This window comes from Lepisosteus oculatus, chromosome 3, assembly GCF_040954835.1.
Source record: "Lepisosteus oculatus isolate fLepOcu1 chromosome 3, fLepOcu1.hap2, whole genome shotgun sequence".
NCBI classification, from domain to species: domain Eukaryota; kingdom Metazoa; phylum Chordata; class Actinopteri; order Semionotiformes; family Lepisosteidae; genus Lepisosteus; species Lepisosteus oculatus.
Window position 1 is genome coordinate 67502684 of NC_090698.1, and position 19135 is coordinate 67521818.

Sequence of the window (19135 nt, forward strand, 5' to 3'; positions counted from 1 at the left end):
ACCAAGGTGAGCATGCGTGTCCCCCTTCTCCCAGCCAGCCCTAACCTCTGTGACCCAGTGCCCCTGAGAGCATCTACACAGAGAGGAAATCACAAGGGGCACTGCCTTTCCTTGTTACAGTTCAGAGGCTGGAAGACCACAAAATTGTCTGTATGCATTTGCGTGAATGTGGGTGTGTGTGACATACAGTACAGTGCAGCATGCACCATGATCAAAAAATAAATTTGCTCTTGCTTTTTCATGCATTTTTCTTCTCCTCCCCCCCCTTTAATTCCTCTGGATAAATTGCCTAATAAATGTCTTAATCATAAAGCATTGGGAAAGAATTTTAGAGATCTTCTTTAATCCCTCAGAAGTGGCATTCCTTTTACAAACATACAGTAGCAGAAAAGATACTGTGACTATGCTTTTCATCTGACTCAGTTAATAGCTTCCTTCACTGTGAAATCTAAGCACAGTTACTACTGTTCACTTCATTCTAGGAGACCTCATTTACAGAATGCTGTTATTTGTAAAATAAGAGTTATTTAGAAACATAACTTGTCAGTTAATTATAATGTCGGCTTATTAAATTTATATTAAGCATGGTACAGTATTTACAACAGGACTGTGGTGAATGTACATAATAATTATTGAAAAATTAGGCATTGTTGGCAAAGAAAGTATTTGGGTAAATGTGCAGAAAAATGTATGAAAATGAAGAGATCTACTGCAAATTATTTTCTTGCTACTGTGTATTGATATTGTACAGTAGTGCAATGTTTGTGAGGTATTTAAAGTGGGAATTCAATGAGTCAAGATGTGTTTGTGAACTTGTTAGTGTGTGACAGTGTGTAGAAATCCAATTTCTTGCAAAAAAGAAAGTTTTTTGCTTTACCTTTTGACTTAACACTAGTATTCTATTTTATATGCACTCTGGATTCTGGAATTTCTGCTTTTTCCTCAACTTGTATTAGTGCTATAAGTCCTGTAATTCATAGGGAGAATAAGGACTTGTGGACACTCCCACTTGTTCAAACCATTTGTCCTCTGGACATGCTGAAAGCTCCACAGTGCCATACAGGAGAGTTAACACTGACTGGAGGACAGCTGTAATGTCCACTGATGTCACTGTAAGCCTGCAAAAGTCCAGCAGGTCACCAGAGTCACTGTGTTGTGTGCAGTGGTGACTTGTAAAGTGAAGCACAGAATAATATAAAGTGAGCTTTGAATTCCCTTTAAGCCCTTTCTATAGATTAAATGGAGTGAATGGAGTCTCTGCTTGTTCCCACAAAATGCTCCAATCTGTGCAGGTACTATTTCAGTGGCAGTAGGAATTCAGTCTTTTTTCCCACAAAAGTGTCCCCTGCGCCTACTAATGAGTAAGATACCGCCCGGAAACCACAATCAAAGAAATAAGCTTGTAAACCTGCAGCATTGCGTTGTCCGATTCAGACCTTTCAGGCACTTTCCCTCCTCAGTCATCATTGGGTCTGAAGCAAAGGGTGGACTGAGAAAAAGAAAGAGGCAGGGAACCTTGTGATTGACGGATTGTCAGCCGCGTTCAAATGTGACGGAGAAGAGTAATTTGAATTCCCTTTGCCGAGTGGCTTGGTGGTTGTTGGGAGGTCTGGGAATCCCTGGCCAGCTGAAGCCCACCCAGTACTTCGGCCATTTTTGTTCCAGAGCACAGGAAGGCCTGGTCAGTCTTCTGAACTTTTATTTTAAGAGCACAAACCTGTAAAACGTTTGGAAGCTCAGTGCTTGCAGCGGAGTTGTTTTCACTTTTGGTTTTCAGGAATGTTTCTGCATGGAAAAAGGGTTTCCACCTTTATGCACCTGCAATGCTTATCTAAAATGACTTATCTAAAATACCAAAGAGTTTTAAAAAACTCTCAAACTATTTTTGTTCAATTGGTTATTTGTTAACTTAAATTTTGAACTGACTGAGGTAAGAGATGGAGTTAAAGTGGACTATAGGTGTGTTCTACTTGAATTATATAATGATGTAGAATATTTTCTTTTGGAGAAGCAGTGAGTGTGTGTGAAGTATGTGTGTAGGATTGGAATTGTGGTCAATGTATGACGTTAGTCTTCTGGTCTGATATTTTTGACAAAACCAAATTATGAAATCCTGATAATTTAATACAGTTTTCTGGGGGCCTTATTGGCAATGCTATTATTTACCTGGGTATGTTTTTTTTAAATTTGAACAACAACCATAATGCTCATGCTACAGTACCTTTAACTCTATCCCAAGCCATAGAACTAACCACATATTTTGCTAAAAATGCACTCAGGTACATACTAGTGTTTGCTGAGCTGATAACTACAACATGACCTTTATTCGTCATGTTGGTTTTTGTGTTTATGGTAGCGCTACTGTTGAGACTGCACTTCTGGAACGGAAATGGTGCTAATTCATAACTCACTAGTGCAAAGATTTCACTTTTGAAAAGAATTTGTGATTAATCATGACAAAGAACAGACTAAAAGATGAGTCTGATTCCATGCAAAATTGATTTCTTTGTGCTAAAAACCACCTGTTGTAGAAGAAAGCCCCTTATCTTTGTAAGTGTGCCAGTGTTTAATACCCACTGTTAGAACACTGGTGTTTCTAAGAGAAAACATTGGTCAAGAGTCAGAGGCAAGGCTTTAGAATTGGACTTTTAAAAAGCTTCTCTTATTGGTTTTCCTGCTACGAACTGTAATAAAACATTTCAGCCTGTTCCGAGCTCCTTGTACCTTAAATAAAAAAGAGAAATTAAAATTACCTCGATCCCCCTACTGTTGCCTTTCCTGGTATTAACAAGGGGCATTAGGTTTAGCTTGTAAACCAATGTTGGCCATTATGTGGATTTTTTACATTATAACTAAAAGGGGTTTTGAATCAGACTCCTCAGGGTAAGTATTTTCATACTAAAGCATGGCCTCTTCAGTCCCACACATATCAGTACAATACCGTAACTTCCATCCCCAAACTGGAATCTCACAACCCTAATGCAAGTGTAAGACTAATTGACTTGTGAATCCATATGAAACCCAGTGATGTTCTGACATTCCTTGGTAAATAATTTCTGAATTAATTACATTTTAAGTTTCATCAATTGCACCCTTAGACACATTTTTGTAATTATTAAAATGCTGTATGGATTTTGCCTGAAATCTTATTATCCACTGTATTACTACAGTATGTAGTAATTGTAGTTTTTTTAAAAGACGCAAAGCAACAGTTTATATTTCCAGAACCATGAAAAAGAAAACACTATAAACTTTTAAAAAATATTGATAAAGCCTTTATCCTTCTTTTTTCCAGTTGTTTTAGCGATCTATGCGTTGAACCCATTGCTCTGCAGGAGATATTTTTCTGTCTCATCTGCTTTTTTAGTAAAAATCTTTTACGGCCGCCTGCTCTGTTGCTGAATCCTTACTGAAAAATAATCTCACGGATGAATAATTCTTAATCGGCTGACTAAATGCAGGCAAAATCTTGCAGTTTCCTTTTTAGCGAGGCTTTTCAGTTCGGGTGGATGAGGGGGGCGATGGCGGCGTTGTGTGCGGATGTGGGGAGTGAATGCGCGCACCGCGTGTGTGAAACAACGAGAGGTGGAGAAGGGCGTGTGCCCAGCTGTGTTTCGGAACTACTCTTTCCCCCTCCCCCACCGGCAGCCCTCGAAGACCACGACAGTGCGGTGGATGACCGGGACAGCGATTACCGCAGCGAGACCAGCAACAGCATCCCCCCTCAGTACCACACCACGGCCCAGCCCAACTCCTCCCTGCACCAGTACCCGGTGCCGCCCCGGCTGCAGCACCAGGCCGACTCCCGCGAGTCCTGCGCCGACTCCATGCAGAGCTACGACTTGGACTACCGCGAGCGACAGGGCGCCAGGTACCCGAAGCACTGCCGCACGGACCTCTTTCCTTCAGTCCCCGGAGGGCCTTATCCAGCAGCCTTCTTCCTCCATTCAGTTTGTCAGCTTAAGTGAAGATTTTCCAGTGCGTTAATGCTTATGTGTAATCAGTAATGTCTGCTCCCTGAAATGAGGTGCAGCCAGAATCCCATGCCCTTGTTTTCTTGAAGGCATGGATGTCAGCGACGGTATTCTATCAAAGGATGCCTAGTAAGCATCTGAGATTACAAGGATAGAAATAAGGCCTCATGTGCCATCGTAGCACAACCCCACTAAGCTTAAACTACCATACATTTTTCAGATTTCAGATGTTTTTTCAGCTTCAGTAAAATGTAGGATTTCCATTTACATGCAGCTGTGCCTTCTTGTTCATCTCCCGTTTTTTTTTCTTTGATGTTTAGTTGAGCCATTCACCGAGCTTGGCTTACCATTTCCTTGGGATTGTTGAAGGTTAAAACATATCCGAAAGAAAGATGAAAAGGGGGAATAACTTCCTAAAGATGAGCAACGTTGTGATTAAGTTCCGTTATTTTTTTTTCGTACAAGCGTAACAAAAGACAGTGTCCCGAGTTTAAAACATAACAAATGTTACAAACAAGAGAAGGCTATTTGGCCCATCTATCCCATTTGACAGTGGATAGGTGCTTTACTGTGCAGTGAGAAGAACATGCAGTTGGCAGAACTCAATTGAAGGCACTGCCTTTTCAAGGTCTTAATCTAACCATGAGCTAGGTCCACATAATTCGTCTCTTCACACGACAATGTGGATGTCCGGAACCAGAAGGCTTATGAAGGTTGTTTTGCACAGCATGTCTGAATAGAGAGTGGCTATACCGAACCTGTGACATGAGCTGATGTGTTGAGGGAGCAAGACTGCTAGTGTAAGACAGCATTATGTGTGAGTGCATGTTCTCAGTGCAGAAAGATATGACTAAAAGCCCCAGTTTCTGTGATGCTGAATCACTGTACACAGTACTGCATACAGTACATAGCACTGTGTAGGTAAGGGAAGAGTGAAAGGTGGGGATTCTGGAGGATGTAGAAAGGGGCAATTTCTATTTGAATCTTCATGTCTTAACCTTTAATGATAAGAATTGAGGCCTACCAACAATTAAATTAAATCAGCTGCCATTTCTACTTGAACAGGAGATGGGTGGTAATCAAAATTACTGTCATTTTCTGAGTTTGTCTTCAATTTAATCATTTTTTTTCTCTGATAAGTTTGGGATATACTGTAGGAATTTCGATCAACACTGAACTCTATAGTTCCTGCTGTTAATATTTGTATTCTGTCAAAAAATCTTAATTACTTTTGTTTTGTAGTTCAGGGATTGGGGATCAGTTCATGTTAGTCTGGAAAAAATGTTTTTTTTTTTTTAAAGACATCAGTTCTAATCAGTTTTAAACACATATGTGATATTTGTATCTACAGCTGCAAAAACATAGATTCCATTTGGTGAGACTGCTAGGGAGCATCTTTCTGCCAGCTTATTGTATAGCCAAGCTCTGAACAGTTTAATGCAGGGGATTTCTCTGTCTGGGAGCCAAGAACCAAGAAAATAAACTGGATTTGCTCTATTACGCAAGTGTGTTATACGAGCACTTAAGGGAAGCTAATGAACTGTTACAGAGCTCAATCTGTTTAGACAGATAGGGTGCAGATCTGTTTCTAATGAAGGAAGAAATGTTGCATTTCATTGGGAAAGGATGCTAGGTTTTGAATCTGAGTGCATACAGTATGTGTGGTATAATTGGGTAATTTCCTAAATGTGTAATTAGGAGCCTCACTTTTCAATTCTGTTTCAGCAGTCAGAGTGTAGTGTGACACAAAGTTTGGAAGCCCCAAATATTATATATATAATATTAATTACACAACCAGGTAATCTACTGTATAAATGGAAAATATTCAAGACTGTACCCAGAACCCCAGCTTAGCATCTAAGGATCTGCAGGCTTCTCCTGCTGCAGCTAATGTCAGGGTTTATGGCTCAACCATCAGGAAAAGACTGAAGAGGAATGGTTGTCATAGGTGGATAGCCAGGAAGAAACCATTGCTCTACAAAACGAACTCTGATGCCCTTCTCAAATGTGCAAAAGCGCAGCTACAGCAGGTGTTCCACAGAGTAATGGAAGAATGTTCTCAGAACAAAAAGGTTAAGAATGTAACTTTTTGTCAATAATGAAATATGTGTTGGGTGGTGAACACCTAAAATCACCCAGACAGTCTGTCACCCAGACAGTCTAGCATGGTGGTGGGAAAATAATGGTTTAGGGCTGCTTTGCTTGCTCAGGACCCAAATGGTTTGCTGTAATTAAAGAAACTATGGATCTAGCGTTTTATCCTCAAATTCTGGAATGCAAATGTCAGGCCATCCATTCATCAGCACAAGCTATACCGATAGTGATTCATACAGCATGACAGTGATCATAAATAAGTTCAAGTACTGTGAGCAGCTGCATCAGCATGCGTAGGCTGGAAAGGAACAGGTTAAGGTTTATTACATGCTGTAAGAAAAACAAGAGACATAACATTTTGGCTGTGGAACCTTCTTTAGGTATAAGGGAAAGAGGGGATCAGCTGTAAGGATTAAAGATCTCTCCAAAGTCATAGTTTTCCATTTCACCTCTAATGGCTATGATCATACTGATTTCTCCATCTACCTCCTCTCAGAGGGGTTTCAGAACTGCTCTTACAGAAAGACATCTGAAACCAAAATTATCCTGAAACTAGGACCTTGTCCCTTCCCTTAACGACAGACTTGTCTCCTTCTAATCCTCTCTGTTCATTTGCAGGTTTTGACTTCACACCTCTCTTCCAGTTCTCCTAGAGTGTTGATACTCCTTCAACTCCTGCTCCCGTCCTCCTCTCAACTACCCTGTCTTGTGTTCTCCCATCCTTTATGAACTGCCAGTTTCCCTCTTTCTCTCACACCTGAAGAAGGCTCCGCAGCCGAAAGTCTCTTTTCTTCTCCTTTCAGCCTGGAATAAACTTTTACCTTTACCCGGGTTCCACGATCATAAATATACAAGCCTGTCTGCAACAGAACAGCTGAAAAGAAATTTCTCATTTTGGATTAGTCAAGTGAAAGTCCGTATCTCAACCCATGAAATGGAATAGCAGTACCTGAAGCAAGCTGTTCATGCACGGAAACCCTCAAATGTCATAAACGTGAAGCAGTTATTGAATCCAAGGGTTAACATGTAATAATCCGATGCCGTGGCTGGGACTAGAAGCTTATCTACTGAATGACGTGTAGAGTGAACCCATGTACTGGCCGAATGGCACATTGGACAGGTAAACCTGCAGGCAGCGCGCACACAGCGAACTGTGTAGGTAGTGCGCACACAGGGAACTGCGTAACAGCTATACTTTGCACTCAGTTGGCATGGTGCTGTAGCAGGCTACGAATCCAAGAAGTAAGTAGTCCAAGTTCTCCAAGTAGTCCTACTCAGGTGGGGATCAAATCTAGTGAATCACAAAGCAAAAGCACAGAGAAGGTATCTTGAGGGTGGTCGGGGTCAGCGAAGAGCGCGTCATATCTGGAAACACGTAGTAGCACAGCACAATGTCCAGCAGACAAGGCAAGCGGGGTCCAGGCCGAGATGAACACCATAGAGATGTCAAGCCAAAGGGTGATCTGGGAATGAGCCGTAAGCAAGAAGTCAGGATTCCAACTAAGCTCAGCAGTGAAAGCAAGGGAGAGACTCAAAGGAGTAGATCTGGATGGGCTCAGAAACAAAACTCTTAAGACACAGCCCCAAACTCGGTCAGATCCAAATTTTTAGTTTTTGTACCACCTGAAAAAGGGCGTTGTCGTAAATCGTCTCTGGGTGGTCCAGGTCTCCTGTCAATTGGCATCCTTGGCAATCAGCTCTGAGAGACAGCTTGGAAAAGATGTAACCTGCTGCTGTGTCTATGCTAGCTCGCCCCACCACGTTTCGGTGATGGTGAGCATGGCAGTACGTTCTTATACCCACAAGGGTATTTACTGTTAGATCACTTAAATAATCCAAATATATGTGTTTTATGTCGTATGTTTACTCAGGTTATCTTAATATTTTATTAAGAAATTTAATGGACATCTGTTTATATTTTTAGAATATACATAAACATGGACCAACGTAGGGGGTTCATTAACTTTTTTTGTTGGTTGGGGCTCTGTACACTTTCTGGATTAGCATTAAACTGTTTGATTCTTGATTTGGAGAGTTTCAGATATTTTTTAAATACTGATTTTTGGGGAGTATAGCTGTTATAAAAGGAACATTTCAATGTTGTGAATCTGTTTCATTGCAAGTTCAGGCTGCTCTTGTCTCTTTTTGAAATTGACCAGTTTTTGTTTGCAGTGAAAAAAAAACAACAAATAAGGATGAGTTTATTGAACACACATGTTGAGATACATCTAAAAGAGTAAAACATGAAGAACAATTAATCATAAAATTTCCCTCAGGTTGTCACTCTTGTCTTTTTTGGTGTTATGTTCTGTTATGAGCACTGTTTAATGTTTGATTTTTGTGTATATTTGATTTACTTTTTTGTTTCTTTTATTCCTTTCCTATTCTTTTTCTCCTCTCACCCACTTTTCCATCCTTCCATCTTCCCGTTTCTTTCATTCTGTGTCACTGTTTCCTTGGGAAGGCATTGCCCCCCTAACCATAGAGGAAGGGTTAGGATTATCCCGGTAGATTCCGGGATGGGTGTGGAGGACTGGGAAAGTAAATACAAGGGGCTAGGAAAGAATATATTGGAAGAATATCTGGACAAGGAGCCAGAGCAGTGGGAGGGAGAGAATGATAGCAGGAGTGTGATATTCCAAATAGCCAAAGCTTGCAAAAAGCCAAGGGCCACCAGATTCTACCGAAGTGTGGAGTATGAGAGTTTGCCTCCTGCCACATATCCCGAAGAGTATGACACCATAGACAGGAGACGGAGAAAGAAGCTTAGGGACTATAGCAAGAGCAGTGGTGAAATCAGAATGGTGTACGAGGAAGATGGTAGCTTTGAGGATGAGGCTTCACCTCCAGAAATCTCCATCATCCCCTCGGTTCATGTCCAGCGGAGTCGGCACATACTGCAGCAGATGGCGGAGCTGGAAGATGAGAGTGAGATGATGTCCTGCCTACGCCCCTACAAGAATGGACTGCTTTATAAAACAAAAATGTGGGCTAAAAACAAGCTGGAGAATACACTGGAGAACTATGTTGCATATCAGGAGGAGGAAGCAAGGCTGCGAGGCAGGAGTGAATGTGATAGCAGTGGCTCAGATGAATTGCAGTACTCCATAGGCTCAGAGGAAGAGATGGAGGAGATAGCCTCCTTAGCAGAGGCCATTAGTTCAGAGAATGGGGATTATAGTACCCCGGGCTCTGGCCATTTGGATAAGAGTCTAGGCTATAAAGAAAGGAAGAATGGCAAGAACAAAGTGGGGGGATGGGCTCCAGAAGCTGTTCTGTCACCAGTGGAAGAACCTAGTGATGAGTATGTAGACACAATGGATGAGCTGCAGTGTCTGGTAGAAACTGTGTCAGAGTATCTTGCGGAGAAAGAAGAGGAGATCAGCAAATTTGGGACCTTACCAAAGTCGAAAATATCACGACTCTCCTCTCAGAGTAGTACAAGAAAGGATTCCAGTGGGGATGACCAAAGCGCAAGCTTGTCAAAAGATGAAAAACCAACAGACGTTAAGGATGCAAAGTCAGAGACAGGGTCAGATCCTAGCCAAGGAACGACTGGGATGAAGAACGTTGTTAGCTCCCTCTTCAGTTCATTGAGTGAGAAAGTTGGCTCGGGCACAAAGCAGTTATCCACATCTGTAGAGAAGCTGGTTATAAACCAAACGGCTGAGAACCCTGTGCCCAATGCTACACCTGAATCTGGTATCTCCAAGCTCTTCGCCTTCATTCCAAAATCTAACAACACAACTCCAGTTGCAGTGGTTCCACCTGCTCAGGAGCCCCCACCAGATAGGAAATTCTCCTTTCAGTCTTTATTGCCCTTCCAATCTTCTGATAGAAAGGTAGCAGACAGTACAGAAGAAGACAAGCCAGCTGAAGTCACAACTTCTGAAGTCAAAGAAACTCTTGGGAATATTAGTGGTAATAACAGTACTAGCGATAAAGCTCAGGACTCGAACCAGCAAGCATCTATTGTAAGCTCTGTTTTCGGAAAACTAAATCCTTTAAAGCTTTTCACAGATAAACAGCCTGACAGCAGCGAAACTTCATCTGTGGGGGATAACAAAACCCAAGGAAAGAATGAATCCAAGGAGGATCCCCAGGTGGTGGTTGTAGACGTGACTTCACAGTGGAAAAATGAAAAAGGTTTGGTCACAGAAAAAATATGCGAAGACTCACAAAAAGGTGAGACTTTGAAGAAGGACACCACTGTGCCTGTGCCAATATCTGTAAGGCAGCCACATCCCACAAGTGGTTTAAGTATGCTGGACAAAATACTGTATAAGGAAGCCTGTGTTTCTCTGGATCAAAAAACTGAAAATGATTCTAGTCAGACATTTGACCCAGAATCCAAACAATTGCCTGAAGAAAAGAATGTCCCACAAGAAAGTCAGACAAACACTGATGACAAGGCTATCAGTCAGGCAGTTAAAGCAGACTCAGAGGATTCTGGGTTCTTCAGCCCTTTAAAGAAGTCCCTAAGCCAGTTAATATCATCACCTAATGAAAAATCACAAAGTGAGATTCCAACAGGCCCCTCCAAGTTTTCATTATTCAAATCTGCTGAAGATGTCCGGATAGAGAGGACTGCTGATGATCAGCGTTTCTCTATTAGTGGCAAGTTAAAACTTCCATTCTTTTCCTCTGACAATGTCTCATCTCTAGAACCAAAAGACACACATGCTGAAGGAGGATTGTTTGCTGGGCTGCTGAAATTTGGCTCTGGTGAGGATGTCAAAGGTTCTACTGATCAAATTCCCAAACAGAATATTAAGGAACAACATAGGAGTGTGCGTGAAGACTCTTGCAAAGCAGCTGATGCAGCACTAGGGACTTCCAAATCATCATTAGCCACAAATCTTGGTAGTCCAAAAGTTCCTTCCACAAACCGTGGTCGTTTTATTGAGAAAGAACATAAAACGAATACAGAAACGGGTTGGTTTTCCAGCCTTTTCAAAATCACTTCAAATGAAAATATGCCTGCAACACAAATTCAGCACCCGGTCACACCATTGGAAAAGTCCATTCCAACCAACAATAGACTGCCAAACCAGAATATACAGGTATCTAGAGATCAACCCGATCTCCATAATGTGAATGACTTACCACAGTCCAACAGCCAGCCCCCTCCTAAGCAACAACTCAACTGTCTACTTACTAGAGAACAACATTTCCAGGATCAACAACATAGTAAGCTTAGAATCAAAGGGCGACAACAGGAAATCACTAGCCATGGCTCTGTAGGGGACAAGCAAAACACAGCAACATGCCATCAAGAAAATGATCAAAAACATGCTACCCAGAACCAAAGCTTTTTTTCTGGGCTTATTAAATTGGTTTCATCAGAAGATGTATCTGTCATTAATAAACCTACTGCAGAGCGCAATCCACCTCAACATAGTTCTGCACATATAGACCAAAGGCCTAGACCAGCTGGTCAAGGGGGTCTGCTTTCAGATCTTTTAAGATTTGCTTCTTCTGAAGATGTGGCTGCTTCTAGCCAGCCTGTAGCAGTTCACCATAAACAGACACAGCCAAACAGTAAGTGTGGTAGAGGGCCTTCTCAAACACAACTAAACAAACAGCCTTTGATGGAGCAAATCCAGAATCCATCACACCATGGTAAAGTGGACAATGAGAATAAGCCTGCTGGTCAACAGGGGATGATTTCAAGTTTTTTCACATTTGCTTCTTCAGAGGATGTGTCTGTAAACAACCTGACTTCTACAGTGCAAAAGCAACAGCAGCAACAGGTGCAGCCCAGCTATATGTCTGACCAGCCTCAGTCTAAAAGCTGGAAACAGCATGGTAGCATTTACAAAGAAGAAAAACCTGTTGCACAACAAGGACTCTTTTCAGGGTTGTTCAAACGAACACCTGCTGACGAAATGTCTATTGGCAGGCTGGCAGCATCATCTTCTCATCAGGAGGGCATGGGACACAAGCCAACTAACAACAGCACCCCAGGTCTGCTCTCTGGGATTTTCAAGACAGGATCAAATGACAATGCTTCAGCATCAAAACAAGATGATTCAGCTGGCAGAAAAGAAGGACCTCTAAGCTTCCTAAAATTTATGAGCAAAGGGGAAGACCAAATTACTGAGAAAAAGTGTGATGGTGATAGCAGTGTGTTTCAACACAAACCTGTGACCAATCTCACAGGTGTCGTTAATGATGAAGAAAAAAAGGAGGGACCTAGCTTTGGAATCTTCAGTCGTTTTATCCCAAAGCAAAAAAAGGAAGAACAGACTATTCCAGCTTCTACCAGTGCAGAAAGTGTAGATTTAAGGGCTTCTGAATATTCAAAAACACAGCATAGCCAACCATCCTTATCATCTGTTAGCTCTGGACATATGGCTTACACATCTTACTGCCATCAAGGTTTTCAGCCAGATATCCCAACGGTGAGATCTTCCAGCACAGATCATCTTCAATACTGGAAACAAAGACAGCCATCATCTACTATGCTATCTTCACAGAACACAGGGCAGATACAATCCTGGATGGGTACCCAGCAATATCCTCAGGTGACCCACTATGAAAACTCTTCGGTGCCTGAGCATCAGAAATGTCACGTTCAACCATATTCATTAAAGCATAGAGCTGCACTTGTTCATAGCTACGATCAGCACCACCAGGAATCTGCTTCCTGGCACCAGCAGGTCGATGAATATTCTGGGTCTGAAGTGCAATCTGAAAGCCCAAATGTGGAACAAATGCAAAATTTTTACATGACAGGTCTAGAATACAGACAGCCCCCTGATGGAGCCTCTATACTAGAAGCACCACATAGTTTGAGCACCAGTGAAATGGACTCTGCACATTATTGTGTTTCTTCCTATGATGGAGAAGAATTTGTGGATTGCCAGGGTCAAACCAATTTCCAATCCCAGGAAAATAATGGCGAAATATATGACATGAGGTATAAATATGACAGTAGAACAAAGACCTTCCATCCGAATGGACACAAGTTATGGAATAGTTATGACAACCTGACAGATCTATGTCATCAAACTAGGATGGGAGACCATGAAAACTGGACAGAATATGACAATGCTCTGAACTTGAGTGTGAAGAAAGATAATGCAAAACTTAATAGATGGTATTCTCTCAATGAAAGAAGCATCTATGACATGCAAAGTGCTGTATCATGTGATTCCTTAGGATATACTGTTGTCTCATACCAAGATTATTTTGATGAAAGTGGACCATGGAATGATAGTTTGCTGTGTGGAGAGTTTAATTACAATGAACCTCCAGAACGCACCAGTCGACAAATTGTTGAAGATGGTCCCATAGACCTGAGCTGCTGTGTTGATGATGGAAACATGTGGTGTTACCATGATAACCAGTTTTCTGTGGATATGGAAGAAAACATGAACATTGAAGAGGCAGAATGGTACCAGCAGTGGCTCTCTCTGCTGGAGCAGGGAATGTGGTGGCCCTCAGAAGATGGTGATTATGGATACTTCATATACACAGATGGAGAGTTTATTTACTCCTTGCTGACAGATGGGGCTGGGCAGAATGTATATGTGTGCACCCCTGAGGAACAGGCTTGGGGGGGATATGGACAGTATGCTGATACCTTACCCAGTGTCTGGCTAGAAAATGAGATGGTTGCTGTTTGTGGATTCAAAGTTCCCTTGTTCAATGAAGATGAACTGTTTTGGTTTCCTGCTGAAGAGCAAGGTGAGGCTGAACTCGTCAGTGCTCCCCTGGATCTCTCTGTAGCCTTCAAAAAAGGTAATCAAATTATGAACATGAATCTGGAGATCTTCTCCCAAATGTTTGAGGACTCCATGTACTGGCAGAGAGAGGAGCCCTTGGACTTCTCTACCTACCGACTACAGAAAATAAGGGTGGATCTCGCACATCAGCATCAGCCAGGATACATGTATGAAGAACCTCAGAGAGAGGCATTTGATCTAACTGTAAGGAAAGGACCTGAGGCAAAGAAAAAAGATGGATTCAAGGAACTGTTTGCTCAAAAGGTCTCTGTATCTTTGTCATCCACATCAACTTCTGAGTCCACTTCCTCAGGGCTGTTTGGGCTTTTCCGCAGTCATTCTAAACAGCCTGAGCCTTCAGAAATTAAAGACAAGTATGTAGATAAAAAGCCAGTTACAGAAGAACAGAGCCAGCCTATACAGAAGATCTCTTCCTTCCTTTCAGCTCTGGGAGATTTGGTTGGAAAAGCTCCCGATTCTGAATCAAATAAAGCTGCCACTGAGTTAGTTACAGTAGCTGCAACATCTGTATCAGTTAGTTCAAAGAAGGGTCCTGGACACACTAGAGATGAGGCATTGTCCTTAACATCAGATAAGAATCGGAAAGAACATTCTAAACCACGTGAACATGAAGTTCTGGATCAACAGCCAAGAAATGTTTTGTCTACAGGCTTTCACAGTCTGAAATCCAAGATCATTAAGGAAGAAGCTCTAGCTGCAACCAATGTGGCTCAACAAGTAAATAATCAAGTGCCCAAACCAACATCAGCCACTTCTCGAACTTTGCCGACACCACCTACAACAGGTTTGGCATCTATGTTGGGTCTTGGCTCAGGGCGCAGTGAACCACAAGCTTCATTTAGTGAGAAGCCAACTCCTGCACATTCTAGTTTAGCATCCCAGCCCACCAAGCCAATGGAATCATCTCAAACAGCTGACCCCAGCTCCTTTTTCAGAAACCCATTGAAAATTTTCAGTGTTTCTGATACTCCTTTGCATGACAAGCCAGCTGAGAAACCCCAGGGGTCAGGATTTCTGGGATTCTTCAAAGCAGCAGTAGGGATAGAAGAAACAAAGCCCGAATCTCCTAAACCTTCTGAAACCCGAGGAAGAGTACCAGAGAGAAATGCTGCTGTCGGTAGTAATGCAACTGAGAACAGTGGGATTTCTTCTCTTTTTGGGTCAATTGGTGACTTTTTTAAAGTTGATCCCCCTCCATCTCAACCGGAGCCTGTGAAGCAGCCACAGACACATCAAGAATCTGAGCAGCAACAAAAATCGAACATGATTAAAAATGACATGAATAAAGACCCCATGATTCCTGTGTCACACAACCAAGAGGGGTTTAATGAAACTTTGCATAATAAACATCAGGGACCCTCAAGACAAAAGGGTCTGCGGAAGCAACAAACTTTTGGTGGAATCGGAGAGGTTGCAATGCCTGACGTAGGTGGCACATCTCCATCTGACCAATCTCTGGGTCTAGGAAGAAGCATGTCTCAAAACTTTTCCTCCATTGCCAGTCCTTCCAAGCCTCCAGAGAGGTCAAAGACAATGCATCCTAGCGAACCAAGACCTTCTCCAACAGGACAGGACAAGCATGAGCCTCACCCCAAGCAAACAGGTGGTTTGTTTGGCTTCTCTCTTGGGGATATGCTCTCTGGAACATCTGCCTCTACAGAAGAAGCTCCTGGTAAAAGCTTATTTTCATTCTTCAGTGGAAGTAGTCCCCAATCTGCCTCCAGTCAGACCGGTTCTGCAAATCCTCCAAATGCATCACCTAAACAGCCACCTGTGGAATCAGAAGGACTTTTCCGACTTCCTTCTTTTTTGTCTCTAAGTGCTGCATCTGGCGAGAATAAACCCAAGGCAAGTAGCTCAAGTTTCAGCCTCTTCGGCATGTCTTTGATTGATGAGAAAAAGCCAGATTTGTCCACTGCTCAGATGCATTCTGGTACACCTCTCAACAAGAAAGCAAATAGCAGTGTAAGTAAAACCACAACTAAAGAAGAACTTGACTTTATGAACTCTGTGCTTGGTACTGGACCTCCACAATCTAAGCATGAAACTCCCCCTGTTAACCTTGATAAGCAGAATACTGAAGCTGACCTTCCAAATAAACAGCACATCCTGTCTTCAGAGCAGTCAGCTGCTATTTTAAATAAAATAACTGATGAACATACTCTGAAGAGTTTTCCTGGAAAGACCCCAGTATCCAATGAAAACAAGCCGAGCAGTGAACAGTTTATTACTCAAACCCACGATCGTCCTGTAAAAGATGTTACCCTAGCGCCTCCATCTGAAAGTACTGTTGAAGTTGACCATGGCAATGGACAGTATCAGGATTCTAGTACACAAGAGAAAGAGGCAGATTTAACTGAAACACAGTTAGAACGACATATGTTCAAAGAGGCAGTGATCCCATCATCTCAAACCACTTCTTGTGAGGCAGGACTGGACATAATAGAGAATGTTTCTGTGCTTGACCAAACAATGCAAGAGCCTCTTAAGGAACATGTTGCATCAGTGAAACTTAAACCAACTGTTCAGCCTCAGTCCTCTCCTAGAGAAACAAGACATCCCAGTCCTTCCGCATGTCCACGAGGAGCTGCTAAACCCCCTGAGCCAGAGAAATCAGTGCTTGACTCTTCAGTTGAAATGTTTTCTGGCTTTATGTCCAGGATGAAATTATTTTCTGAAGCACCAAACACTCCAAAACGTTCCTCTGGTTTTTCCAATTCTTCTCAATCTTCAATGTTCAGGTCTTCTCCGAGTTCCTCACCCCAGCAGCAAGAGAAAAGTTCATTTTTCAACCTTCCCGGGAGCCTTCCTACTGAGTCTCTAAAAAATGAACTTTTTAGTATCTTTAAAATGCCTGGTGACAAACTTTCAGAAGCAGATAAAATGCCAGAGACCAAAGTCTCTGAGGTAGCCAAGCCCCATGGTGGTGTCCAAGATGTTGGTGAATTGAAACCATATTCAACAGAAAAAAACAAGGAAAGAATAATGCTTGAATCTTTTGCTGAAGAAACAAAATCATTTGAGGAATCGGATTCTATGCCTTCAGAATGTGCAGTACTTACAGAAGAAAGAAACGTTGCTAAAGAGAGTATTATAACTCCAGTTTGTGAGGAAACCGAACATAACCATATTCCATCTTGCTCTCAAGATGACATAGGTTTGGAAACTATAAAAGAAGAGCGAAAGTTTGAATCATTACCAGAGGTGTTGCTAGAGGCCACCCCAGCAGACAAAAGCATGGGAACAGAAGTCATAAAGCCACCTGATGAAAGAGTGGTTCCGTATGCAAAAGAGACCGAAGGAATGTCAGTTCCAGTTTTCACATATGAAGCTGCTGAGGAGCCCAAAGTCACAGTAGAAGAAATATTTAGTTTGCCAGAAGGAGAAGCCACACATCTGGGTAAAGAGAGCATTCAGGCGAACATTTCACTTCAAAGTGCCCAAAAGACTCCTAGCCCAAATAAGCAGTCAAGTGCAGAATCACTTCCAGGCAAGTCCCTCTTTGACATGACAGGTTTATCCACATCCAAATTAGGCTTCATGTCTTCTGGGGATAGTGGAAAAACATTCGGGTCCTTCTTCTCTTCACCATCCACGCCTACAGTTATGCCACAGAAGGAAGGAGGCCTACTGTCTGGATTCAAAAACTTCTCTACAGGACTATTCCAAGAAGACAAAGCTGCTACAAAGGATGGAATGTCTGTTTCTTCGATGTTTGGGAAAAAGATGGACTTTGGCTTCCCTTGGCAGAAAGAGAGCCATGAGGCATCTAAACCAGGGGCTCCTGTAGTCACCTTACAACCCACAGCCAAGGATGATAAATTAGTGGGAGTGCATAGTCCCCCTTGCACAATACAGCCTATAAAAGACACCGTAGCATTGGAGACAGAAGTTGTTCAAAGTGGTGAAGTTAGCAGTGAGAATAAAGAATCAAAGGGCATAGCCCTAAGTGAACTCCACAGTTTAGTTGGAACAGTTCACTCCAAGCAGGGCATTCATGAGTCCTCAGTAGAAACTTTAGGTACCACCATGGAAGAAACCATTCCAGACATCATAATCAAACCCCAGTTAGAGATCTCCCCACCTGACCTTGAACAGTCCCAGCCCCTCTCTGAAAATGGAGAAAATGCCCTTTCTGAACCCCTTCCTTCTACAGAACTGAGCCCAGGACTACTTCAGGATGACCTGCCGGCGAAGGATCTTTTAAGTGTGAAAAGGCCAGTAGCAGCATAATAAATGGTTAATACACACCATTTATAATGCAATGGTATTACACTAGGAATACTAAGAATTGAGTTACCACCAGCACCTAACCATACCCTTTTATATTCCCTGTTTCCTGATATTGTTTGTGCCGTGTTCTTTTGTTATGTCACTTTGTTGTCCAGTGTGTGATGAATGTTTTACAAATAGCAGGCATATATGCATACTTTCTCTTGCTACGAGAACTTTGCAAGTACTTTACCATAGGAAGAAAAGGGACCTTACCTCAGCCCTGTTGCAATCCTCACAATGCTGACACGTGAGCTTCATTCTTTTTCAAATATTCCACAATACTTTGCTTGCTTTCCAAACATCACTGACACTAGAGACAAGATACTGTGGAGTTTATCTAATGCCGATCAAGAAAAGCAAACATTATTGTAATATTATAATTGATTATAATAATTTCTTAATATAATGTCACATTATTGAATAACTCAATTGAATAAACCAATAACCCCTCAAGGATAAAGACCAGAAATCATATCTAAAATGAGAAATGGCCCAAAACGCCAAATAGCAGAGTGGCAATTCTTACAAACAAGTTTAGTCCATGGAGAAAACTACTGAAGTGTAACTTCTTTATTAACTCTGAATACAAGGAGTTGCTATGTATGACTCCCTAGCAATTTGTATTTTTTTGTGGTGCATGCTGTATGTGATAGAAAATTATACAACTTATTTCTTTAACATAACAGTGATTCAGCCCGTTACAATTAATGATAATGTCGGGAATATCCAATTAAGGAATCTTTCTAAGGTGACATAAACTCATGTTTTTGAGTTTGTAATTGTAATTCCAAGACAGCTGCAGTTGCGTTTTTCTTTTCACGTGTTTGAATTTAAAACTGATATGAATTCCTTCGAAGTGGTAGAAACAGAATACATATCTTTAATGTAATAAGAAAAAAATAAATGAGTTTTAAAATGGTATGCACCGAGGGACGCATTGCAAACATGAGCTTATTACTCAAGGGATTCAGGGGGCAGACTTTGACCATATTATATTTATAGCTGTGGAAGTTATTCTTCCCAGTGACAAGTTTGTGCCAT

General features: G+C 41.9%; 1 protein-coding gene across 1 annotated transcript in view; it reads left to right on the top strand.

The window, feature by feature from the left end:
* LOC138237810 (uncharacterized) overlaps window positions 1–18052 on the top strand; it is a 136175-nt gene extending 118123 nt beyond the window's left edge. The window contains exons 9-10 of the mRNA XM_069187662.1: window positions 3649–3871; window positions 8533–18052. Of these exons, the coding sequence (XP_069043763.1) occupies window positions 3649–3871; window positions 8533–18052 (9743 nt within the window). The remainder of the gene's footprint in view (window positions 1–3648; window positions 3872–8532) is intronic.
* Window positions 18053–19135: the final 1083 nt, after the last annotated feature.